This window comes from Lagopus leucura, unplaced genomic scaffold, assembly GCF_019238085.1.
Source record: "Lagopus leucura isolate 7727_CA_CO unplaced genomic scaffold, USGS_WTPT01 Super-Scaffold_73, whole genome shotgun sequence".
Classification (NCBI taxonomy): domain Eukaryota; kingdom Metazoa; phylum Chordata; class Aves; order Galliformes; family Phasianidae; genus Lagopus; species Lagopus leucura.
Window position 1 is genome coordinate 30,162,228 of NW_024962252.1, and position 27,833 is coordinate 30,190,060.

The following is a 27,833-nucleotide window of genomic DNA, read 5'->3' on the forward strand; positions in this document are numbered from 1 at the left end:
AGAGTTCAGTTAACTTAAGCAAAGTTCAAACTGAATACAATAAGAAAAAAAGTAATTGGCAATTTCTGCTGAGAATCCAGTAAGCCACCATTTACCAAAATCTTCAAGCAAATTCTGGGCAAACCCAACCAGTTAAGGATTATTAGTAACATTTCAGTTATGATTTTGTATTTCATCTCCTAAACAAATTATTTGAATTCTGTCTAGAGTCACCAGGATAGTCTTAAATGAAGCTGTTGTCTCCGTCAGGTAATACTTAAACCACTACTAGAAGAGACTAAATCCATATATTGATAAGGTGTCACAACTACCAAAATATCCAGTGTGTCTTCTAAAGCCTATTAAAAATATAAAAAACACAAGTAGTAATTATCTATAGTACCCTAAACATGAACACTTTGAAGTCAGAAGTACCAAGCAAAAAGTGTCTATATATATCAAAGTAATAGATTATTCCATTACCTTGAGTAATCTCTCAACTATGATACCATTACATCTGCCACACTATAACTATGTCTAAAAACAGTTTAATTGGTTACAGAAACATGAGGCTTTCCAGTATGCTTTCTGACAAACTTTCCCAGACAAAATGGAAGAGCTGTGATGAGAGCTTAAATGGAGACATACTCCGTAGTGAAAAAACAAAAACAAAGTTACTTCCTCTAAACAGATCTAGTTAATAATTCCTAAAGAAGCTGGCAATATCTCGTATCTCTGGGAGACATAGAAACTGGTTTTGCTCTTTCCAGCCTACTCAGTAGAGATGTCTGACCACAGAAGCAGAGGAGAAGGAGGTGAGGAAGGGATTAGACTGGCCACTTTAAAGCTTTCTTATTAATGAAGGGTAGTTTAAAACATCTGACAGTCTCAAAATGCCGACTTTTCGGTTTACTTCTAAAAAGTGTCACTTTTTTTAAGGGAAAAGAAGTCAAATTAGCATAATTAAAATAATTCCCAGTGTTTTCATGGAAAATTTAGGGTGTTTTTTTTTTTTCCAATGAAAAATTGCCCCCCTCCCCTATCTTTTTATTTTATTATTATTATTTTTTTGATACTGAAACAATTATTTTCAGCTTTAGAAGAAACTACTCCAATGCTTTTCTTCCATGTTTATTTTAATGTAAACGTTATGATTTCTGCTTCTTTCTGATCTAGTGTGAAATGACATTTCAGAATGTCCTAGATTACTTATTCAAATTCTGTTTCTCAACAGAACCTATTTGTAAGTAGTGGCAGACTTCCATTGATTTGTCTGCACAAGGAAGGCTAAAGGATACTTTCTGCCACTTGCATCATCAGTAGAAGTAAATCTGTATCATCCCAGCCTTAAGCTTCTTCCCAAGTAGGATTTAAAAAATCTTTGATTTAGCTGCTTCTCCTTCTCCTTTGCTCTTTCATATACATATTTTCTGTATAAGAGGGGAGCTAAAAAGAAGATGGGGAAGCAGGGTTATAATAGTCTGAGGAGCTTCCAGAGCAGGCTTCCAGGGCAGCTTTGCTGGCTCTTCTCTCCCTAGCAGCATCGCCATGTCCTGCTTCGCCTTCCTCCTGAAATCATCATGCTCTTCAGATGTGGTCTTTCATTGTTGGCATTAGTCATAATCCTCAGTTTGTCAGGTGTGTGTTCTGGCCTCTCCCATACACCTCTGTTTACTCTTCCTCCTGTTGCCAGTCTGTTCCTCCCTTCTTCTCCATTCCTTTCCATGCTTCTTTTCTACATTTCCATCCTCTAATCCCAACTACAGTCCTTATGTGGTTTAAAAAAATGCCTCATAGCGTTCACTGTGCCTCCAAACCAATCTCATGATCTTATGGTTATATCTCTTGTTTTGCTTCCCCTTTCTGCTTCCTTTGTCTCCTGCCATTATGTCATTTCTATTCAGGCAGTCATCTCTTCTGGAAAGGGATTTTTCTTGTTCTCTGTTTTGCAAAGCACCTGGCATGTTTTTGATTCTGTCAAACAAATAATAACAACAGATATGAAATTGGCAGTGCAGCAGTATTCTGATAGAAGGAAGTAATAGAGGCAAATTATACTATCATTGTCATTGCCATGTATACACCTCTACTTGACAGAAAAAAACTTGTTCACTCACTAAGTAAACATCAGTAAACCCAAAGATTCCCAAGCAGGTATTTCTAATGTGAAGAAAATGTAGTTGTGCTTCATGTTGTTTCTTAATGACCCAAAGGGTTATACTTGATGATTTTAGTATTTAAAAAAAAGGAGGTAAGTGAGTGCAGTGCAGTTTATTGGATAGTAGTTTGGGTACTAAATTAGGGACAGGAAGATACTGATAACTCTTAAAAACAGAGAAGCAGAAAAAGAGTGAGATGGGTGTGTTAATTCAATTAAACCTTATTATTATTATTATATAAAATTTAAAAAGATATATGTAGTAAGTAGCTTCTAGCATATAGACTAATAAGGTAGAATCTCCTTTAACCTAACATACTATCAGAAGCTCCCAGTATTGCTGAATGATCTTATAAAATACTTTAACTGACTTGTTTTAGTCACTACATGATTCTAGGTACCTCAAGACAATTTTTATGTTACTTATGTTACCAAAAAAAAACAAAAAAAAAAACAAAAAAAAAAAACAAGCACCCACAAATGATTTGATGATTTAGATTTTTTTTTTTTTTTTTTTTTTTTTTTTGGCAGATTGGCCATGTGAAATATCTAAAACAGTATAGCTTTAGGACTAATGGATTTAAGCCAGGATTTAATAAGAAAATATTATGCATTTGGTTAGCAATCTCTTTAACTAAATTATTTGAAGATTCCTGAGAGAAAAGCAATCTTTTACAGACTTCAAGACAAGCCAGTGTAGCACTAATACTAAAGAAAAATAAACCAGCAAAGGAATGTCCCCCTGCCTTACCAACCAATATCCTTACAGCTTCTTCCAAAGTAGTGTATGTTTTTCTGTCACAAGGATTAGATTACGTAACATGTTAATCAAAGGGAAGGTACTTATTCAAGACAAGAACATTCTTAATACATTGTAACATGCAATACGTTTCTGTCAGCAGACTGGACAAAATGGGAGCAGATGTTTTATGAAGAGGATCTGACAATAATAATGTCTAAAGTCTAAGCTTTAGCAAATAAAAACAAAAACAAACAAAACAAAAAACAGCTATAGGAAGCAATCTGATTAGGTTTTTAGGGTTTTTTTTGCACCTGCCCTTTGAAAGCCCAGTAATGCAAGGAATGTGTGAGAAAAGAATGCAGCAAAAAAGAACTCTGAGACAAATCCTTTTCAAAAAGAAAGAATACTTCCTTTTTTTTTCTTTTTGACTACATTTCTTTGTACTATTTAGAATGCAAGTAAGTCTTTGAATTATTAAAAATGATTGACAGGTGAATTTATTCAAAGTTTGAGGCAACTAGTAGTTACAAATAGCACTTAGATACATAGGTATTTAAAACCTCGGGTTATATTTATATTGGCAGTGTATCAACTTACTTTTTTTTTTTTTTATCAGCATCATTGGATAGTTTATGTATACCATGTACTGCCCGGTTTTACTTTGACCTGCACCTATCTGTCATTACAAAGTACTACTTTATCTAGAGAAGAGCCCAAGTGCAAGCTAACAAGGATGAAACTTCAACAAATGGGACTTGAGGATCCCTGTGTGACACATGATAAATCAATTTGATTATTTCTTTACATCTTTACAACCAAGATATTCATGTTCACAGTACTTAATTTATAGCTGCCTTCATGTCCAATGTCCATACTTCCCTCAGAAGAAATAGAAAACAAAACTGGAAATTCAGGAAAGTAAAGGCCAAAGACCATGGCTAAACAAGCTGATAGGAGCTTCAGTTCTTTGCTTTGGCAGCTTTATGGTCAGATTTAGTATTCATTTATCCAGGTTCTGATGCATTCAGTGACCATCCTTGTATTCATTAGCGAGCCAAACCACCCTATGCATGAATTTCTACTTGAACCCTAGCTCCACAGAAAGGAAATCTTATGCAAACTTGTTCTCTGCACACTTAGGAGGATCTTGGGTATGCCAATGTGTATTCCAGCAGCAAATCTGCAAGTGTCCTGAAGAAGTATTTTCTGGGATTCATAGCTTCAAACCTTCTCTGAAAATACACGCTTAAAGTCATTCTTTCAGCAGAAAGGGATCTCAGAGATGATGTACATTTTGTCTAAAAATTGAGAAACAGTAGAATGATGTAGAAAAGCCCACAGTCATTGCGGTGTTTGCAGACCAAGATATTAGCTCTTCTGGGACATGACAGGTTGCTCAAACTCTTCCATGAAAGAACTCCAATTTCCTTAGAAGGCTCCTTGTTCCCAGAGAAGCGGACTAAACACCAATTTCAGAGTAAGACGGAGAGGATTTCTGAATGGGAAAAGCATTTCAGGAAGGGAAGAGACTGTACAGTGCAGGAAAGAATTTTGGAGGTAATATCCTGCCTATGGAGCATCCTGCCCAGCCTCATCAACCTTTTCTGAGGTAGCAGTCGCAGCTCCAGGCATTCAGCTATATGTGCGTGACTATAGAGAATCACCCTTTCCACACATTACCTTTGCATCTTCCTGCAGCCCAAAGCTATAGGATCAGTCTTGTGCTGTGTATTTTTCACCTCAAAACTATGTAAAATTTCACCAACTCCTCAAAATAAGAATAGGCCATCCCTCAAATCACAAAAATTAGTGAGCCTTTCTAGAAACAGAGGTAAAAGGATGCCAGAGAAGTGTTCTTCTCCATTCCAACTGTTCTGTCAATGGGAAGATGTGTATATTATTTTGAACATACTCCATTAGCTCATGTAATGGATGTTGCTGAGCAGCTCACTTTGCAGCCTAGCTGATTCACCTCTTCTGTATCCCTCTCCCCTCTCCTCTCCACACTCCTAAGTACACATACACACTTTCTGGCTTTTGTTTTGACTTCTGCACCTAGAACGTGCCAATCATCTCCTTCCCTGATTTTTGGTCATAGAAAGAGATGCAGGAATCTTTCCAGCAGTACCCAACACATGCACAGTTGGTGGCTGTTTTAAGGAGGAAGAGAACAAAGGAGAAGGGTATGGAGCACCTGCATGCTCAGTCCCAGTAAATTGCCTAATAGCATTTATAATCACTGGGGTATGGAATGTTCATCCATCACTACCCACATCTACTTATCCTCCAGTGAAGCGTGGGTACTGCTAGTTATTAATAACTCATGCCAGCTGGGGAGAGTTGGAAGTGGAGCATACTTCAAAACTGGTTTCCCTCCTCATGACTGGGGAAACACTCCTCAAAATCAAGCGGCACCTCCACACAAAGTAACAAGCATGGAAAACTGGAAAAGGGCTTTGGTGATGCTCAGTAACTACCACAAGCAAGCTACCATTTTGAGGATTGGAAAGCAGAACTCCATGCTAGGCAAGGAATTTGATGAGAATGAAAGCAATGTAAGACTGAGATTTGCAAGACTATCTGCGGTAGTTTTGCCAGCAAGTAGGAAGCACCCAGAAAGATTTATCTTTTGCACAAGTTTAGGTAACTTAGGCACTGAAACAATTATTTCTCTTGAAAAGAGTATTACAGAGAAATACTAGAAAACTCTTTGCTTTTCTTCATTTCCTCCACACCCCTACCCTTAACAGTAGATCAGTTAGAGTAGGTAGGAAAGTTATATAATAAGGTGCATTCTTTATCCTCAGAATAGCAAAGAATCAGCTGGCCATAAAACTGAGACCAAACAATGTCTTATTAGGAATCCCTTTCAGGGCCAGCTTCTTCCTGCAGGCAAATGATGTGGATTTGAACCTAGTGCAGTCTTCACTTCTCCAGCAGACTGGTAGAAATGCTGGCTACTAGGGATGAAGACAATTTTATTTTGTTTAGGGTAATATAAAAGAGCTATTCAATTAAGAGGGACAGCAGTGAGTGTTGTGATGAGATAGACTGATGGCAAGGATTCTCCACTACAAGGATCCTGGAAGAAAAATAAAAGTATTACCCAAATCAGCTGCAGGTTTTCTCAGCCTCTCTTTTCCCACCCAAGTTGCCCCTTCACCTCACCCAATCTTGTCTCAACTCATTTTACTCTTCCACTGACTCCATATGGAAGCATCACTGCTGCCAAGATCAAACTAAATAATAAGATTAACAGAGAACATCTTCTACCCAGAATGCTCCATACTTTGGTAGCTAGTATATTTTATGAGGTATAAACACTATACACACTGACTATCCAATATAATGATAGAACCAGATCCACGTCACCATCTAAAAACACAATTTTGAAATGGCCTCAGAAAGTATCTGGATTACTTTTCTAAGTTTATTTCTGGCAAATCAGATTTCTCATACTATTTATTAGGTTGAATCTTAGTGGAAGAATACTTTTAACTTAAAACTATGATTGAAAAGAACATGCTGGAGAGAACTAATCTGAAATTGCTTTACAGTCATATTCTCAAGCTGTACTACACAATGTATGCATATACATTCTTGGCATAAGTTGTTTCGTCCCTGAGGAAAAGAAACTGAAATGTTTTCCAGCAGACATCTTAAAAACGGACATCATGTAGCCCTTAAGTAAGCCAGTGGAAGCTGGCACAGTGAAAAAGGTTGAATGACAGTCAAGAAATTGCCTGAGTAATGTCTCTACAGACATAAGATGTGACAGATCAGCAGAGATGCATCTAGTCTCTTTTCAAGTCAATTTTGGAAGCTATATTAAAACAAATGTGTGCATTTTCCTCTTAGTGAGACTTAATTTTTGGAGCAGGAAGTTTGTTTCTTAATCTGTAAGACAAACATACTTCATGGTAATTCTAAGGAAATAATCAGAAGACAATTAATATTGCACTGATTCTTCTTCAGTATTCCTTGTATTCCTTTTTTTTTTTTTTTTTTTTTTTTTTTTTTTTTTTTTTTTTTTTTGTAGGAAAAGCAGGTTTTACTTATGGACTTGGACTTGGTACTGTATATTCTCTGGTTTGTAACTAGTTTGAAATAGCTCAGAGTCCAGGAACTGTAACATCACTACCATACATAAAACTCTGAGTTTGTTCTTTGAGTGTGCTTTCCAGTACTAGCTTTATTCTGATTTATCAGGTGAACTCTGAGCTGTAGTTTTTCATTATTGGTAATTATTATTAGCAGCACAGTTCTACAACTGGTTACTTGGTTCAATTAAATACAGAAACCTTGGTCAATAGATGAATAGTTTTTCTATTCTTGATTTAGCTCCTCTGGCACTAGGAATCATGTCCTGTTTTGTCCAAGATTCATTTGGCTGGCTACATGATTTTCGCTTGATTGTATATCATCTTTTTTGCATAGGCTATCAAGGCATGAACTATTTTTTGACTTGTGGTTCTCTTTTGGTCACTAATTAGACATTCAGGGCATCTAATTTGTATAGTATCAGTTCAAAAACCTGTTATCATTACACTAAATTTAAATATTACTATACTAAAACCTTCTGAGAGCAAATATCATCGGAGTTTATTTTATTTGCAGGCTTTTAATGTAAAATTCTCCTTTCATGTCTCCTTCAAGTCTGCTTGAATGAGCTGCATATTACCAGTTGCTTTCCCATCTGCCTCAATTTAGTCTCTTTGACAAATACCAATCTGGCCTGAGGAAAAATGAGAGTACTGAAACCATTACACACTAGATTATTACATATATTTTAATATCAGCATTTCTACTTAAACAAAAACCTCAATATTCTTTAACTACACTGCCAGCAATGTTTTGCAGAGCCTTATGACTTAGACATGCTGAATGGCTTCACAATCCTCTGTTTTCAATCCCTTTCCTCTTTAGCCTTTAACCTTCCATCATGTCAGTAGACATAAAAAACAAAGTATCTATACCATACAAACTCAGTTTGATCCTTTTCACTTTCAAACTGCCTGACCCTTGCCCATCCTAAACATTCACTTAAAATTTCATGGAATTTTTGTGCCTCAGCCTGTCTCAACAGGATTTACTCTAATGTATATGTTAATTATTCTAACTTTAGAATCTTGCAAAAGCTAACCCAGAGGGGAAAAGATTCCCACAAATATAGCTTGTATTCTGTCACTAGCCTTTTGTCAGAAAATTGCAGATTTTTTGTGTATGGTATAATCTGTTATATTTTTTAAAGCACTGAATGAAACATGTTACATAATCGGTGAACACAGTCTTTCTTTGGGTTTCAAAGGTAACTTGTTTTTTTTTCAATTTCTTTTTGTATTGTTTTTTTTTCTCCAAAACCTTTGTATGCCCCCCACCTTTTTTGCAGGGAATCTGTTCTGTTTTCCAAGTAAATAAAGGCTACACTCTACAAACAATAAAGAGCTTCGCTTAAAAGTAATTGTTGGCTAAGTTGGACTGTCGTTAAGGGTATAGGAGAGAAAATATTTATTGCTGCCCAGAATTTCTTGTTTTACTGGAAATTTGTTTGAAGACAATACTTTTGAGTACTCCTTTGGATCCCAAATCTATCATCTGGAAGTCCATTCCAAATTAGTGGTGTGTGAGTCACTGTCACAGGTTGCCCTGAGAAGCTGTAGATGCCTCATCCGTAGAGGCTTTCAAGGCCAGATTGAATGGGCAACCTGATCTGGTGGTGGGCAGCCATGCCTATGGCAGGGGGGTTGGAACTGGATGATTTTTGATATCCCTTCCAAATCAAGCCAGTCTACTACTCTATGAAAATTCCCTTATTTCTACATATTAGTGAAATCATACATTACAATTCTAAGGGTCCTGAATATGCATAATTCCCATTGTGCTATTAGCTCAGCAAATCACAGCACAATCTGAATTGCCCTTGTTATACCTGCTGCCAGTATTACTGTTACACAAGAATTTGTATTCTACCTGGCCTTATTATTCTGTCTGGGAACTTCCACAAACATAAGAAATGAAAGTGGTCCAAAAAACCCATGAAACAAAACAAACAAATAAACAAAATAAATAAATAAATAAATAAAACCCCACCATCATAAAACAAACACTAAACAAGTTATGAGCATATGAGTTTCTAATTGTATGCAGGGAAACAACGAATAAAAGGATATAAATGGTAGCACCAATATATCACATATACATTTTTTTAAGGGTGGAATGACCCCTTTTTTGACTGAGTTGGCATTTACTCCTCCCACACAGCCAGTGGACTGCCTCATGCCATTACTTGGCAGCAAAGTGCCAGATGAACCCATTCCTGTGTTAGGGAGTCTCAGCATCACTTGGCATTATGACTGCAGGGACACAATCACCATATTGTTGTAGTAACTTGAAAGTCGCAGAATTTAAATCATTCTCAAAATTACTATATATAAATTATTTAGAAAGTTAAGGATGAATTATTATGTTTTTTATTTCAACTACTAACCAATAAATGTAAAAAAAAATACCAACAACAGAATAAAAATAGACCCCTTCATCCCCCACATTAAAGCAATAGTTTTTGTAACATTCAAAACAGTGGAAACTAGTTACCGTATATTATTATTAGTGGAGAAAAGCAAATTTAATTTAAAATAATTCTTTGAAATTCCCTCGGTGAATGCCAGATGACTCCAGCTTAAACAAATATTAAAAACTCATTTTAAATGGAGAAAAGTACAGACAGCTCAATTATTGAGATATTAAGGGCAACATTCAATTTTAGACACATTTAAGCATCTTTGCCTCCTGGAGATTTTTACATGACATTTTTTTTAGATAAACATGGTATTGCAAACAGCAACTATCATATCTGATCACATAACCTCTGGACTGAAGCAGTATGCTAGCAAATATTTCTCATTATTTAAAGTCTTAAATAACTGTAATTTACTAGGCAGGTCTTCCTCAGAACATTCATAAAATAAATCAAGAATTAATACCCATATACAAAAAGCATTTAGATGATCTGTTACAAATCTCCGAAGAAAAAAAAAAAAGAAGAAACAAAATAACTCAACAACCATAAAAACGACAAACCCTCTCTCTGTGATAAAGCCCAGTATAAATACATTCTGGGACATACTAGTAGTAGAGGAGCTGCCTTTCAACATCACTCAGATTCTAGGAGAAACTCTGTAGCAGCCGAGGTTATACAGAGTAAGAATCACCTAATTTTCAATATCTAGACATTAGATGCCTAAACTAAGCTAATCATCCGGATTCCCTCTGGAGGTAATGGAGATAAGCATTGCCAGAGGAAGATTCATCCCGCTTGTCTTAGGCATCTTTCTTTTAAATGGTTATAGATAGATAAATCCAAGCAATATCAACCTCCCTGGCAGCCTGATACTGTCTTCTTTAGCAATGCACAATACCCTAGTTCAATGGAATTAAGCCAGAACTGAGTTCAGTTCTTTGTTTCATCATTTAGCCTTTAATTCTCCCTCCCAACTTTTTTTTCTTTTTTTTTTTTTTTTCTTCTCAGTTCTCATGAACACAAATGGCACTTTGTTTTTCTTATACTGGACTATGTGTCTGTGAAACCTGGGGAATTGAAATCAACATATATATATATTGCTGCTCTATCAGCTTAAATGCTTTAACATGCATGTGCTCTAAACTGCAATAATGTTCTGAACAGATAGATAGGAAATATTGATTGTGCTTTCTGGGTCTACTCTACCACTTTCAAATGCGTAAAAAACTGTGGCAACTTTAAGGCAGTCAAGGTATATAGATGAATGATAAAATATATTTATTATTCAAAGTAGATGGCTTAAATCAAACAAAGAAAAATCAGGAAGAAATAACATTAGGGCCCTCACTTTTACGTGCATGAGTCTATGTCACCACACATGCTTTGAGGCCTCTGTGCTTCAGAACATTGAACAAGTTCTCAGGGTGAAGCCTGGCCTCAACTCTCTTTCATTTAGGGTTTGTGGGTTCTCAGCAATACCAGCATTGCTGCATCACACCTGGAAACACCAAGCCCTTAGGAACATTAGCCAAGATTTGTAAGGAAGCAGGTGTCAGAACTTAGACTCCTAAGTTTACAGTTAGGTGCCTAAAGCAGCAGCAAAACTGACAAGCACCCTGTGCAGTTGCTCACAGATGCCAGTAGTGAGGCACTTAGCATTAGTTATAACACAAAACAGATGTTTATTAATTATGAGTGTTCCAATGGCAAGTGGAAGTACCCTGGCCAAGTGGTTGTGTGCACTACTGTCAATGTTGGGCAGTCTACTCTGCATCCTAATTCTATACCATTTGTAGAAAATTAATTTTAATAGTTAAAAAAATCTTGAACTGCATACATGAAAATAACTCAATTCTACTGAATGACAATCTAATATGAAATAAGAATATTCACCTTTTTTTCTTACTCTGCCCAAATCCAGGCAATAAATTAGGCTTCTCAGCATGACTGTAAAGTGCTGTGAATTGTATAAACAATCATATATGGACACTGAAAAATAACCCTTATGCACATTGCATTATAGTTCCAAAAATATATTTACAGTCTATTACAAAGATTACAAATGGAAGAGTCTACGTAACGGGATTATTCTAATTAAAAGCTTTTTACAGATTTTCTTCAACAAAGGTGAGGGGACAAAATTGGTGTAACCAAACTGATTTTTCTAATGAAACAAATAAATAAAATGACAAATATAACTGTACAGTGATCTAAAAGGGGGTTCAAAAAAGGAGGAAAAAATGATGCATTTAAGTTTTTGATAACTATCTTTGGTCCTAAATGTGGGAAAACACATTATGTAGCACTGAATATACATGTTTGTTTGTGATGCTCTGCAATTAAAATAGAAAAATATAGTGCATTTTCAATGTATCCAGAGCTCACTACACATAAATGTGTATATAAAACAAGACAGTATAAATAAAATTTACAAGTTTTACAAAGGAAAATTTACAGGATTTTTCATTTGTGTTTTTTTTTTTTTTTTTTTTTTGTGTGGATGCCCACATTATCAAACAAGACCAATTTATGACTGATCCCTGGGATCTTTCTCTATCAAAATCAATAGAAGCAGTCCAATTCTCTTTGGAAGTACAGCATTTCACTGTTGGGGTAGTTCACAATTTTCAGAATTTTGTAAAACATTTATCTTTCATATACATTCTCGCCATATCTGTGAAGACACAGTTTGTTATTGCTTATGGTTAATCAAACACAAAACATATGTAAGTAAATGCTGTAAGAATGTATTCCATTGAGCAAATACTCTTACATCTGTGCTCCTGATGATGACTGCTGTGTCTGTGTGAGTACAAACACAAATATCTGATCAGAGCTGTAAAAGCTTGTAAAAAAATCTGAAAATTTGGAACTGCCCCTTGCCTCATGCTCTATGTTTCTAATATAAAATCTATGTCCTTACTTTCATAGCTGGACTGCATTCAACTTAAATTCATATAAAATATATGCCAGCTATTTCTCTCAGATTTGTTAATGCAAAATATTGAAAAAAAATGTGATGTGCTCAGATTAAATGGTTTAGGTAACACTGGAGAACTGCACCTATGTTCTGAGACACTCCTACAATCACTTGTCCATTCAACGTAGTGCCTCAGCAGGTTTGCAGCTATAGATCTACATTTTAGAATATATCTCACTTCAGTCCATTAAAATCATCTTGCAAACAATTTGCTAAAAGTGCCTAGAACTACATAGGGGTCATTATTGCTTTTCTTTCTTTTTCTTTTTTTTTTTTTTTCTTTTTTTTCTTTTCTTTTTTTTTTTTTTTTGTCTTTTATTTTCTTTTAAAAGATAGTATATGTGTAACCTTAAAAAATTCTTTAAAAAATATCAGAGCTCTTGGCAACTTGCATTATCCTGACTCCCTGCCAATTAGCTAGTCATGTCAATATGGTGCTGATTAAAGAAAAGTAAATGGCACGAAAGGATACCGAAGTTGGGACAGATGTACATTGCTTGGTCATGCTTCTTAAATCTCTAGGAACTCAAATAATCCTTCAGAGGTACCCAGTGTAGTAATGTGTCATAGAATTAGCACTAAAAAGGTCCAAAGATATAAACATCATACTAAAAGAAAGTCTTTATGAAGAATAAACACAAATGATTAAAAAAAGATTCAGAAATCACAGATTTAAGGAAAATATTTTGTTGAATTCAACAATAATATCATGATTTTATCTGACAAATATATTCTTTTTAAAATTTTTATGTACATTTAAAAAGTCTTTTAGATAAAAAGGAGGTTAGAGAGCTCAAGGTGTTTGTATGTTTATTCAGGTAGTACTTTGTTTATTGTCACTGCTGTTTTCCTTGCCACCACTGGTGGATCCTAATTCCCTTTTCATAAATTCTGGTGGCACTTAGGAGTTCAAGTCTGTAGGTGCTTCTTGTAGCTCTTCTATTCACTGCAGGAAGGACCCAGGAAATCAAGTGTCTTCTAGTAGCACTTTATATATACTGAAGGCCAGTGCTGTTCTCTCAGTCTGTCACCTCCCTCATAAGGGAGAAATGTCTATCACACTTGGATGCCAGTGCCGTGTAAATGTAGCATTTGTGCTCTCATAGTCTGAATGCTGCTCATGATTTTCTTTTGATGACCAACCAACGTGATCCCTAAACTCATCACATCCCTGGAGAAGACAAATGCGTACATTGTTAATTTTTCAACTTAGACTGCTACTGTATGGTAATCAATTGTGAGTTAAAGCTATATAGTGGTCTGGGCTACAGGTTTCTAACACTGAAGCTGTACCAGAACCTCAGCTCAGTACTGTGAAGTCCATATAGATCTTCAGTGAGGAGTGTAATTGCATGGCATGTGTCACGTAATTACACTGCCTTATGTGCCCACATCTGAAAATGAGGTTTTGCACTATGATAATCATTTACTGTGGCTTTTAAGGACACCCAAAGGAAGAGACACTTCTCTTGTACAATACTTTCGGAGGCTTTCAAGATAAAAGTTATGTATAAATATAAGATTTGGGAAGTTACATTCTGCTTCCTGAAGAGATGTCTAGTGAAAGCCTTTGCATATTGATCCATACCCATCATGCAAATGAAAAAGGCTGTTTCAATTCCATCACTAGTAGTGCTACTGACCCACTATCTTTTGGGTCAGGATATAGACTGAGGGCCCCAGTGTTACCAGGTAGACAAGAGTGGAGCTGGAAGCTTGAGAATATTGTTTCAAACTTGTCTGGAAAAGCGTTGCTCTATAAAAGGCATAGCAAGTGATTGGCTACTACCAGAATAACAACTTTGTTTTCAGGGTGTCAAGAACTGTTTAAGACAGCAGTGCCAATACTGGCCATGCCTGCCTTCAGAAAACTATTTTGCTTCTACAGTCTTTTATACTAATGCAAAGTCAATTCCTGAAGGACACAGACAGCTCCCAGCCAATTAGAAGAAAGATCCACATCTTCCTAGTACACATCTGGAAAAATATACCAATTAGAGAGAGGAAAAAAAGTGGTTATTTTCCTATACATACGTACTTTAAAATGGGCCAAATTCTTCCTCAAATTCTAGCCTTGTTATTATTTCAGTTAGTCTCAAAAAGTGGAGAATAAAGTGATGCCCACACATAGGTAGAAGGGTAATTGCCCTTCTATGGGATGCTCTATTTCAACATCATGAGCTGCTAAACCTTCTGACTTAACCCCAAGTACTTTGTTTGTACTCAGGATAAAGTTTTTGAATTGAACATTGTGTATTATTTTACCTAGAAGTTCCCTAAATGCAAGTTAAACATGCCCAGTACTAACTTACTCAATAGTCATCCTGGCAACTGATTCAAGAGAGTTGTAGCCTGCTGCTGTGAAATTATCCTTATATCTTTCCATCTTAATAGCTTGTAACCATTCGCCTACGGAGCAGAAAGTGGTAAAATCGGGAGTGTTCTGGTCCAGAAGAGGGCTAATTGGTCTATGGAGAAGGAAAAAGGAAAGTAAGTTGTTTCCAAAAAGAGTTAAACATCAGGGAGTATTTATCAAGGTGAGAGTCAAATAAGTTTGGGGTATTCAAAACTTCAAGAGTAGGAAGTAATTGGTCTTTATAAACAGGCTAGATTATTCTGTGAATACCTCTGACTACACTGTAGCTCACAATATGTATTTCCTAAACTTATTCATGTAAAAGATGAGAGGTCAGAGTGAGCAACAACAGCCTAATGAACTATTTTTTATCAACAATATACCAACCTAGCATGATAGCAACTGTAACTGAAGTTGCTGAGTAAAATAAAGATACTATTTTTAAAGCATCTTAGAGAATGTATCAGTAACTATTCCCATTATTCAACTGGATGAGACAAAACAAAGACAGGGAAAGATCAGAGACACAAAGTAAGTTGCTTAAGGTCACAGAGCAAATCAGTCAGTAGAAGAACTGGGAACGGAACACAGGCAAGCTGATTCCCTAGTGCATTTGATCTAGCTTGTGAATCAAAAGATTACCATGATTAAATAAATCACCTGAATTTTATGAAGAAGTCATTAAAAGCTATATCATGAAGTACAATGAGATGCAATCACTGAAAGGCAATAAAGCCAGAATACTAAAGGTAAAATCCTCAAGTGTAGCAAGTCAAAGTACTTTGGCCAAACAAAAGTATAAATTTCTACTGTATGAGTTCCTGCTAGGCAAGGGATGCATAATATGAAACTACAACAGATTTTAAGAAACAGGGAAAACAAAGACTGCTGGTAGTGGAAAGACTGGTGAGCAGGCAGCAGTTTACTGAGAAGTGTGTTAGTTCCACAATATTTACTTTCTTTATTTTGGTTATTTTTTATGAAAAGTCCCTTTTGGTTTAGTTCAGTGTAGTACAAAAGGAAGGTGAATAAGGGATGGGAAGAACAGGGAACAGAAGAAAGGAAGAACTGAGAGACACATGGAGCAAGTATGAACTGGAACCAGCCACCAACCAGAACATCCAGAACCCAGCCATGCACATCATCATATGAGCACTCACTAAAGATTTTCTTACCTGCTACAAGTTCCCAGAGGGGTTTTCAAGCTGTTTGGATTCCTAATCATTTTGTCCAGAATACCAACTATCTGCTCAAACTTTGGCCTTTCACCACGTTCTTTCTGCCAGCAGTCTAGCATCAGCTGGTGTAGTCCTGCTGGGCAATCCATGGGTGCTGGCAAACGATAGCCTTCTTCGATTGCTTTTATAACCTAGTAGCCAAGATAACGGTCATTTTTCATTAAAGGATATTTAAGAAATAAATTTTTGCTACCTTGTACAAGAGATACACAATAGTAATTATGATAATAGCAATAATAATAATAATAATAATAATAATAAGTTTAATCAGTAAACTAAAATTTGCCACCAGCATTGCAAAAATATGAAACTTTTGTTTTGACACTAGCTTTTATTTTTTCAAATAGTTTCCTGATTTTATCTTTGGGCTTAATAAAAATACTGTTCTGTATGTGGGGAACATAGCTCTATTATCTAGTCAGGTGAGCAGCAGGGAGCAACAATTAAATTCTAAGGGAGTAACAGATAGATTGATAAATGGAGTTATTTCAGAAAGTGTTATTACTTGCCCTAAGGCCTTTATGAGTATGTGGTAGAAGCAACCGACTTGTAAGTGGATAGGGATCTGTGCATACACATATAAAATATAAAAAGCCTGAAAATACTCTAAAAAGGATCCAAGAAAAATGCTTAGCAGATAGTAATTGTTAGGAAAAAAAAGTTGTATTCTATGTCTAGCCATGTTAGCTTAAAAAGTAGCAAAAATGTGTCATGCGGGTGAAGACCTAGCTGAATGGTATTTTAACATATCACCTTAACAGTAAGTTAGACGTAATAAGAAAGATTGCCAAACGAGTATAATTGAAGAAAATCACCAACATCTGAACCAAGAATTACATTCACTCATCAACTTCCTTTGCAAAGTTCATTTGGATTTAAGTGAGAAAGAAAAATGGTTAAAGTAAAATCAGAGAAAAACTGCTGTAAACCTTGAGAGTGGGATAAGAAAGCACATCAGGAAGCAATGCAGATAAGAAAAACTTGTGAAAAAGGACTAAAACATTGTTCATGGGGGATTTCAAGAATACTGACATTGACTGACATAGCAGTATTAGAATTGCTAAGGAAGGGTGCTTGTTCTTGAAGGGTAGTGCACAGTACTGTGTTCTCCCTCAGCTTTTACAGAAAGCAAGATCAGAAGCTGTTCTGGAGTTAGCCCTAGGAAACAGATCTAGTATGATAAATGAAGTTGGTGAATATCCAAGGTTTAGTGAAAATAATAACCTCAAAAAAGCTGGCTAAAATCCATGATTCTATCAAAACCTTTTTTTCAGAAATGAAGTTTTGTGAAAAGAGGACATATATTCCACAGACAGGGCACTTATTCACTGGCAAGCTTGTGTCACAGGATGCCCTTCTGACCTCGGAGAGGTTGTCTCCTCTCCCTGGGCCTCAGCATTCTATCTGTACATTTAGAATGACAATACTATACTATCTCAAAAATGACTGAGAAATATTCAATTCCTGCAGTAACATCCACACCTGGAAGAATGAGTGTGGTGACCTTTAAGTGACAGTGAAGTTATCTGTCAGACAGTGTGGGAAGAGAGGATTTCAGCAGGAGAACAATACAGAAATTGCAAAAACAATACTATAAATGAAAAAAACCAAACCATTAAAAATAAAATGCACGATCTTTTGCAATAGAACTAAGAGGAAAAATAAAAGAACAGCTCTTCTCAATCAAGAGTAGCAGTGAAGTGAAAAGTTAAAATAAGCTACAGTGTGTACAGGAAAACTGGCATGCTATGAGAAGTAAATCAGAAATCTCTAGGAAAAGTTCTTCTAAAGGATAAAAGATAGTATGTACGATACATATGTATGAAGCACTTATTTAAGAGGTCAGAAACAACCACTGAAAAAGTAGATAATCCCAACAGCAAAACCAACATCAAATTATTCAAGGAACTTTGAAATAACAAACCAGATTCTATCCCATTAAGGGATAGTGAATACATGAACACAGTTTTTTCATGTTCACTACAGTCCCAAAAGAAACTAGAGAGATAGGAATCAAGGTATGATATTTTTAAAAGACCACAGAATCAGCTTCTTTGATGTGTATGCTGAGCAAAATGCATATGAAGCATGAAACTTGGAGAAATATAAATGAATGAGTTATCTACTCATGGATGGATGGAATAGCTGGAAACACCTAAAACACTGTAAAAAGATTCCAAAATATAAGTAAAGTAATGTATGTGTCTTTTTGCTTGTTTTTAAGTTTTTACAAAACTGAGACAATTTGAAGGATACCAGTACATACTCTGTTTAGAAAGGTGGGGGTGGCATTCTAAAATTCAGTATTCAGAAATAAAGAAATGGATTTAGGAACATACATGTTTCCATACAAGCAAAGCTACAAAGAGCACAGCTGAAGTTCTCATTAATGGAACTGATTTATATTGTTTACATTTGCCACAATTTGTTTTTTGAATTCTGCTTTTGCAAAAAAAAAAAAAAAAGAGAGAGAGAGAAAACGGATTGCTGCTGAGAATCAGTTATGCTTCTCTCATAATCTGGCTATCTGAGAATGTAAAGTCAATTCAAAGAGGGTCAGGACTGTTCAATGTCTGTGTTGGTTGCTGTCAAAGACCAGAGAAAAATTAAGCATAGTGGGACAATCAAATGTTTGGTTTGTGGTTATCTCACTGTTTCTGGTTATGTAGTAATAATAATAAAAATACTAGTGTTGATAATAATAAATCCAGGAGTGCAGCAAATTAAAAAAAAAGTAAATCTAAATTCTTATCCTTTTCTGAAGAATTAATCCACACCAGCACTAGTAAAAGAACTAGCAAATACTGGCATTCTAATAGGAGAATAGAGTAAAGCACAGAAAGAAAAGTGTAGAAGCTAAACTGTATGAAGGCGCCTGTTACTAGCACAGTATAAGCTTTAAGAGAGATTGCAACAATAATCACTATTCTTTATCATTCTAAAACAATGACTTAAAGGAAGAGGAGTGGGATTAAACAAGTGTCTTCAAAAGATGCAAATTCAGACAGAGATCTGATCCCATCCATGATTACATTCACATTTAAACAAAACAATGCACTTAAGACATATAAACTGCCTGGGCATCTAAGCAAAATGAGAAAAGACATGTTCAGTATTTTTGCTTAGAGTTAAATATTCCCAATGATAACTGTGAAGGAGAATAAAAAAATAGTAAAATGATGATTATACATTTTTGCATCATGGATTTCTTTATATTGTTGATTGAATGTGTATATGTTTTGCAAGGCATGTTTCAGGACATGTTTATAAAGATCAAAACATACAAAAATATTTGAAATTGTTTTTAACAAATAATCAATGCATCTTTTATTTACATGCTACTGAAAATTATTATGTAAATGTTAAAAATAGGTGGAACTGTGAGAAACTGCAATTAGCTATTTTATAAGAAATTATAATTGATTTGCTTTATTTGCAGTTTTCTTTCTAGAATACATCAAGGAGCACAAAGATATTGGAATTTCCACTATTTAAAAGTTGTTCCTTATTGTTCCTTGAAAGACAGGTAAGGTTTGCCTTTGAGGCATCTTATATTCCTGTCAGACTTCTTTTATGTTTGAATCTAGTACAGAAGGAAGGTGTCAAAAGAAATGAAAATCTTCTGGGTGTCTAGGGAATGTAAATATTTCTCTTTCTCTGCCCCAAGGACTTGTTTGCCCATATTTTGACAGTCCATGAAATCTTTGACACTGAGACCTGTCAAATATTAACAACTTTGCACTGTGCAAAACTGACTCATCATTTACACTTTCATCATTTTTTTAAACTTCAATGTCTATCATTCAATCAAAAAATAAAATAATAATTAGAATAAAAAAGAAACTCAAGCCCCCGACCCAAAGAAATTTAAATGTGAATCATTCTGACATCTTTCTTGTCTGCGCAGCTTTTCCCTGTATACTTTCTATATGAATAGATAGTCTTGTCAGAGACCAAGATTAACATCTATCTGTTCTATTACTGCTGACCTGTTGCTCTAGGTCATATTTTATGCAAACAAAGATACTGTGAAATCAGCATAATTAACTTTAAAATGTAGGTCATTAACTGCCACTCAATTTTTAACAACTTTTTCCAACTATTAATCATTGTTCTGAGGTCAGAAACCTCAGAATTAATTTTTCATTGGAAAAAATTAGTTCCTTTTATACTTAAGTATAATAAGGTGAAGTGCAAATATTACTATTTTTGATGTTCCAATTTTACTTTAAACTTGGGACAAAAACCATAATATCCACATAGAAGAAGAAAGATTTAAAGATTAAGTTGAAAAATGAAAGCTCTGTAACTTTTTCTAAGAACCCTACTGTCTCTTACTGAAATAAAATTACATTCATGAATGGTGAAACATGTGTATGCATTTAAAATATGTAATATTTGTGTGCTCACGTGCTCTTACAAAGTATGACCTACATCTTGATTGGACATATCCCAGTAAGGCCGTTCTCCATAAGACATTACTTCCCACATAACGATTCCATAACTCCATACATCACTGGCTGATGTGAATTTGCGGTACTGGATGGCCTCTGGAGCTGTCCATCTCACTGGAATTTTTCCACCCTATGGTAAAAAAAAAAAAAAAGAAAGAAAAAAAAAAAAAGAAAAAAGAAAAAAAGTACTTTTCTCCCACAAATTTCCATACCATTCTACACCATCTTTCTTAGAATGCATTTATAATTACTTCTACCAACATCAAAGTCAGCACTTACACAATTTATCATAGTTTACTGATTGCAGAATCTTCAGGAGTCTTAAGCTCTTAATCACTTGGACTGTAGAAACTTAGGCACCTGTCTAAGCTAAGTTGGGTGCATTTCTCTGTAAGTGCTTCTCTTCTCCCCTTGATTTTAAGGGGCTGCTGAGATGTCTGATTTAAACTCAACATTTAACTCCTGGGTGACTGAAGTTAAGGGACAGGAATCTCATTCTGTGTATATAAATCCCATGGAATTGTCATTTGGCTCTCCTGAAATCTCAGTCTGGCACTTTAAAACCAGGATCCCAGCTAGAGCCCCGTGGCAGGAGTGACACCCCTGAATACCTTTGCAGTTTCCCAGATCCCTGTGCCTGTCAGAGCAGATTCCAGGGGCCCCTTCTTTACTCAGCATGAGAAGGTAGGTACTACAAGGCCTCACTGATAGAAAAGGGAAGATAGCTCAACAAAAGAATAAAGAGCATAGTGTGCCTGATGAATGGTTGTTTAAGAAAAACATCCCATCCAAAAGCAAGGGAAAACACGGGAGTTAAGCTTTGTCACAATCTTGCCTCAAGCTAGTCAACTTTTTGCTAAGATAAAATCTACTCTGAAAAATAATAATACCCTACAAGTATTTTAAGTGATTCATATTAGGTGAGGTGATTAACCTTTCTATGATTCAAACTTCTATACGCATTCAAACAGAGAATTATGTGCAAAGGAATAATGAAGATACTGTACAAAATATTTAGATCTCTACTAAATAAATATACATGCTCTTGCAAAAATATCAAACTCTACTTAGAGCCAGATTTCTGCAGAGACTATCTTCCATTTCACTGTTTTCCATTTCTCAAGGAACTAATGTATTTCTTTTTTCTCTGCTTGCCAGAATATATGCTTCTTAGTAATTATATCTTTAAATGATTAAAAATACATAAATATATAAATTTCTCTCACAGTGGTAGTGTAAACAGCTTCTGGATCATCTTCTATGACTCTGGAAAGGCCAAAGTCTGACACTTTACAAACAAGGTTGCTGTTGACAAGAATATTGCGTGCTGCAAGATCCCTGTGTACATATCCCATATCGGCCAAATATCTCATTCCAGCAGCAATTCCCCTCAGCATTCCCACCAGCTGAATGACTGTAAATTGCCCATCATGTTTCTGGAGGGAAAAAAGAATGGCAATTCTTATTAATATAGCTGATAAAAGAAATAAGAATGATTTTTACAACTTCAGATTTCTAATTATTTACATGAGACAGTTCATCTTAGGGCAAAGAATCTCATTTCAAATGCAAGTTATATTTTGTTTCAGACATAGAGCAGTACATCCAGTTAAGAAATGTACGAGTAGTTCATGTACTAGAAACAACAAAACTCAGCAATTCCAGTAAAATTCTCACTAACTCATGGCAAGTCTTTTTTTAAGAAAGCTTACCTAATGAAACAACTCTTCATAGTTTGCTTTTATGCTCTTCATTTCTAAGAATAACTGTATTTGCCAAGAAAATAAGAATTGTCTACTTTTAGAATCCAAGCAACCAATATTTTTTTAATAGCCTGAAATGTACGTACATATAATTTTTACATATAGTATATATGTATTTCCATTCTCTATAGGGTGGTACACACTGTTTTACAGCTGGTAAGGAGTAATAACTGGCTGGTTCAAAACAAACATCCATAAACTTTAAATGCTTTTCAACTTGTTTTTCTCTTTCCTGTGCTCTTCTTTAAACATGACTATAGTTAATTCAGGGATTCTTTATTCATTTCTGCCATGTTAAAAAAAAAAAAAAAAAATGTAGAAAATTGAGCTTCAAGCATCAGTGGTCTCAATTTAGCTGGTGGCAGTACTAAGTTCCACCATTTCTATACCACATTAAATCACTTAAATTCTTAGAATGTTTCCATATGATCCTGTTTGATCTTCTAATTTCTGATCTTACTCTGCTGAAAAGGATCAAGAACTGCTAATATTCAACAAATTCAATTTCAACCTGAAAAGGCCTTTTATTGTATTACTGTCATACATGTATACATATAACTACATACACATGCAAACATAAAACACATATTATATACATATGCATATACAGACATACATATACATATAAATAACAAGGTATGTTTTTACATATTTTCATTTTGGTACTTACCCTAAGAAATGCATCCAATGCCCCATTTTCCATATATTCTATTACAATCATAACTGGTTTCCCTGAAAGAAATAAAGGCACATTTTCTTTGAGAAACCATAATAAAAATGGACTGCCTTTTTTTGATAAAACATATTATTTCTTTGAAGGACTGAATTGTCGAGACATGAGCATTTCAGAAGCCTCCAGCACTGTTTTTGAGCTCTAATAAGTTCTTAAATGTCTGCATGGAACATGGTCATGATTCACAAAATTAAACTGTACAAATCAAAATGTCAATGTGTTCTCCTGACTCCTGCTGTGTGAACAGGACTCTGGAATAATGACACTTCAGACAATATAAAAGGACATAAGAAACCTTATCTCTCTGCATGGTCTTTGAGGCTAAATGAAACAAGAAAAATAATGTATTTCAAAGTACTTCATCTTTTAATCATGCACGCATCTTAATTTTTTTCCTCAGCTTGTAGCATGAAGTAGGCATTGTTTTAGTTAGTTACGCATCAGGAGAAAATCCATTAGGACTGTGCACCCTATTTATAATTTAAATCTTTGACAATGAATAAACTAAAGTAATTTCTGCCATTAGGTTGTTATCTGACTGACAGATGAAGCTGCTGCTTACCTCTGGTAACAACTCCTTCTAAGTGAACAACATTGGGGTGGTCAAATTGTCCCATGATGCTTGCTTCACACAGGAAATCTCTCCTTTGCTTTTCAGTGTAGCCAACCTTGAGAGTTTTTATGGCTACTGCAACATCTCTCTTGCCAGGAAGCTTTAGACGTCCACTGCACACTTCACCAAACTCTCCTAAAATGAAGTAGATCAACAATGAATTACTCTGACTATAATATCAATACTCTGTACAGGCCTTGATTCCACTAGCTGCTTAAGTATATGTTTAAATTTAGCGTATGAACATTCGTATTTTAAATGGATTACTTAGGAACAAAGTCAGGCACATGCTCCCCATTAATTGCAGAGCGAATACATAGCAGAACAAACATATGAAGTTAAACCAATCTACAGCATTGCTGTCTCAATCTTTGTAAAACACTTTTTAGTAATTTATTGCTGTTTTTTTTTTTTTTCAAAAATAGGAAATAAAAATGAAGTTTATTTCATAAGAAAATACTACTACAGAAATAACACCATTTGAAGTGAAAATATCCTTCAGTTCTAGATGGTTTCATTACTATTGTTAAGATTCTTTTTTTTCCCCCTTTTTAAAAGACACCTCTTTCAAAGCTGTTTTTAATTTAACATTGTTACGGCGTTAAATGAAGCACTACATTATTAATTTCAAGAAGGATAATTTACTTTGCAGATTATAAAATTTAAGGTGTGAATTATAATGTTTTTGTTACATTAAACAAACACAAGCAAATGCTGGAATTCTGTAAAAGGTTTCTAAATTAAAAGATAATTGCAATTATTAAAGCATGTGAAAAAAAAGGCTAATCTGCAAGAACAAAAATAATAATAATAATAAAAAGGTCTCAGCAACTGTAATTTAGGAGAGAAGCAATTGGACTTATTCGGACAGGAAAGTGCATTGACCTATATGAGATGTGGATCTCAGTGTCAGTACATACATCTCATTATTATTATTATTCAGATTGCGAAAGATTTAAGGATTGCCCCTTGCCTCACAGCAGCATCAGCAAGGAGAAAAAGAGAAATCCCTGTTCTGTAGCCAGAAAGAAAAATTTCTTGGGACATACACAAGAATATGGTGATAACATATTTTACAGGGAATAAACAAAATACTTTCTAACAAGAAGGAAAGATTCACTGCAGAGCTTCTAGTAGTCTGGCACCTTGAAACTTTATCTGGAGTATGGGAGAGGAAGAACCAAGTTCCTCCTCCAAATCCAATCAAGTCTGACATTTACCTCCAGCATGACTGTGGAATGTCTTAACATTAAGCTATTGAGTATACAGAAATATGCAGACACACCTATATTTAAGACATGTTTTAGGATGAGCTAAAAAAACAGAGATAGAATTAGGAAAGACTGACATAGACTGTTTGATTAGAAAATCCTTTTGAGATATAAACTGAGGTCCTGAGAAACCTGCTGGGATGGCGAATGGCAGAGCAGAAAGAGTGTCTGTAAAGTGCCTAAGGAGATAGATTCTTAATTGTCCTAATTTATAAATGCTAAGAAATCTTGTTTGAGACATTATCACTGTTCCAGCACTACTATTTTCCTGACACTCCCAATAGCAGAGCTCAGAGAAGATAAAAACACCACCTGCGCCTCAGCTTTGCAGTCCCTCCAGCCCACAGGAGTAGAACTTTGGCCAGACCATATTTCCTACTGACTTGTCTGGGCAAATCTCCACTCCAAATTGCCAGTTTTGCAAATCTCACTGGAGATGATTGCATACATAACCAAATTCCTCTCTCTCTGTTCTGTGCTAGCTGAATTAAGGTTAGCTTCCATCAATTCTAAATACCACTCTAAACACGGTGTTGTATCTGAACTAATCAGACTGATGAAGGATGTTGTTTTTGCCTGAACAGATGAGGCATTAGGCTCAACTATACTCAGGCAATGGAGTTATGGTATGAACACCCAAGTCACAGCTATGAATATTAAAAGGCAGGGTCATACGTAATGATCAGCTGATAGATTTCTCATGTCCTCAGATTTGTGCCTTAACCTTCCTCCTGCGCTTCATTAGCAATGTTGATGACTATTAATGAATTCACTATTCACTTTAATCATAGTCTCTAACCACAATAACTGACTAAAGGATAACAATTTTCTCTCTCAGTACCTTCTGGAACTGTTTTTATCCCATGCTGCGTGAGTACTCATAAGACGTGAGTATATGTATGTGTTTGTATGTGATACTTCAATGCCAGGTAATTGGGAGACTTGGCATGGAAGACACTAAGGTTTCCTTAGTGTCTTCCAGCTATCCTTTCCAGCTCTCTGGGATCTGATTTGGATTGATTTCCAAAAGCAGATCACTCATACTCAGGCAAACCAGAAACTTGTACGTGTATAGTATGCATTTCAGGACAGGCTGCTAGCCAAATAACTTTTTTTCCCAACAAAGCAGTAGCTTTCAGTTAGCTGAAATGGTGCCCAAAATGGACCCAGAAAATATGACAAGGGTGTGAACACTGCACAGCTAACAACCACTAGCTCAGCATGTCAACAAGGAGCAGGCTATGACAAAGGATCTGCAATAGGAACAAAGACTCCACACAGCGGGCACCATAATCTGTATCAGACAGGTGGCCACAGCAGGATGGTAATGAAAACGTTGGCAAGTAGAAAACATAACCCTCATGCAAATTGAGCACAAACATACTTGCAGCCTGTTTGTCTGAGAGAGACAGGGCACTACTCAACAGGTGAGGTGGCCAGCAGTGCTGGTACACATTGAGACTGTTAAGTGGCTTTTCTGGTGCTGTCACTAGCAGCAACTCTACACTCTTCTTTGACATACAAGTTTCAGCTGCTTCTTTTAGTCTTCAGTGTTCTACTGTTTCTAGATTAGATTTCACTTCACTCTATGTTCATAGGGTAAAGCCATAGCTAAAACCCCCCTACACAATGTATCTTCACCATAGTACTTCTAAATAACTTTCTTTAGAACGACCACTCTCATAAATCTTTTTTGCTATCAGTTATACTAATTAAAATAAAAAATAAATTAATCTGTCAACAAAATTAACACTGTGGATTTCCTTTGCCATAATACTGAAAATATTAGTGTCTCAAATTGTATCCTTTTTGCAAGTGAAGCATTTTCAGCATTTTGCTCAGAAGGCTTCAGAAAATCCGACTGAACATATCATCACGTTCAGAACTCTTGCAATGCTGATAGTTTTTTAGCTCAAAGCAAAAGATAAAACTGTAATTTTTCTGTGCTAATCTCGATTTTTAATCTTGTATACTGCATGTTTATTAGAAGAGATGTTGCCATTCTAGCATCACAGAAAATTACTAGGGATTCTTATGCTCTTACTCATCTGAAACAGTAATTTTCTCAAGCAGTGTTGTTAATTACTATGGTACAAATCCTTGATAAAGACATGATTCAACAAGAGCGAGGTTACTTTAAAAATGTGTTGAGAATTCTAAGTGTAAAGATTTTTCTGCTAAAACAGCTTATTTTAGAGATCTTTATTATTCTCTTTTAAAATAATACCGCACTATGTAATTTACAGTCATGCCAAAGTACAGGGTGATTTTAAAAGTATTCTACTAATATTTTTATAAAACAACAGGAAAGCAAAAGAAAATTTCCTCCAGGAATCCCAAGTATTTGATATTTTTCTTACCCACAGAAATTTAATTTCACTACATAGAGTAGTGCAATAAAAATGTCACGTACCTTATTAATGCAAACAAATGAAACTGCTTTTTTAGAGCATGAACACCATGTCTTAAGTAGGTGGTAGACAGTTCAAGAGGAAGAAAAGCAATGTAATGCTGGTGCAATTACAATCAGTCACGAGAAGTTAAACAATAACTTTTTGTCTTCATAAAATATCAAAAAGAAAAATGGCAGAACAGAAAACAGCCTTAGGGAAGATTTTGTTCTACAGAAACAAGACCTTCCTAGTCTGTATGTAAGATTTTGTGCTGCAGCCAGTTTTCTTACTAACATGAAGAAAAAATGAGAGGCCAAAAAACCTTTTGCAATAGGAAAGCAAGCAGAATTTGCAATCATGCCTAACCCATTTATTCTGGCAGTAAATAATAAAAGCAGAATCACTTCCCCCCCCCCCCAAAAAAAAGCATACTAAACAGTACATATAGAAATTAAGAACTCACATCTTTCAATGTCAAGCAGAATTTTTCATATATTTATTACATATATATATACTAATTCTACATATACCCTTTTTTGTGTCTGTTTTTAGCTTTTTGTTTCCCGGTTTGTTGTTACATTTTAGAAGCAAGAGTAGCTTCACTGCTCTTAACCACTCTGGTGAATGCAAAAA

General features: G+C 35.3%; 1 protein-coding gene across 3 annotated transcripts in view; it reads right to left on the reverse strand.

Annotated features, from left to right (window-relative positions):
• Positions 1-1,757: 1,757 nt before the first annotated feature.
• The window catches only part of EPHA7 (EPH receptor A7), a 151,066-nt gene continuing 124,990 nt past the window's right edge, over positions 1,758-27,833 (reverse strand). For 2 of the 3 annotated variants that reach the window (XM_042879596.1, XM_042879586.1), the window contains exons 11-17: positions 23,486-23,671; positions 22,861-22,922; positions 21,654-21,863; positions 20,408-20,557; positions 15,911-16,104; positions 14,692-14,847; positions 13,157-13,550 (exon numbers count right to left, since the gene is read on the reverse strand). In XM_042879596.1, coding sequence (XP_042735530.1) covers positions 13,436-13,550; positions 14,692-14,847; positions 15,911-16,104; positions 20,408-20,557; positions 21,654-21,863; positions 22,861-22,922; positions 23,486-23,671 — 1,073 coding nt within the window. In that variant the 3' untranslated portion in view covers positions 13,157-13,435. Of the gene's footprint in view, positions 1,954-13,156; positions 13,551-14,691; positions 14,848-15,910; positions 16,105-20,407; positions 20,558-21,653; positions 21,864-22,860; positions 22,923-23,485; positions 23,672-27,833 lie in introns of those variants that run through there. The other variant, XM_042879576.1, reaches the window with a different exon arrangement.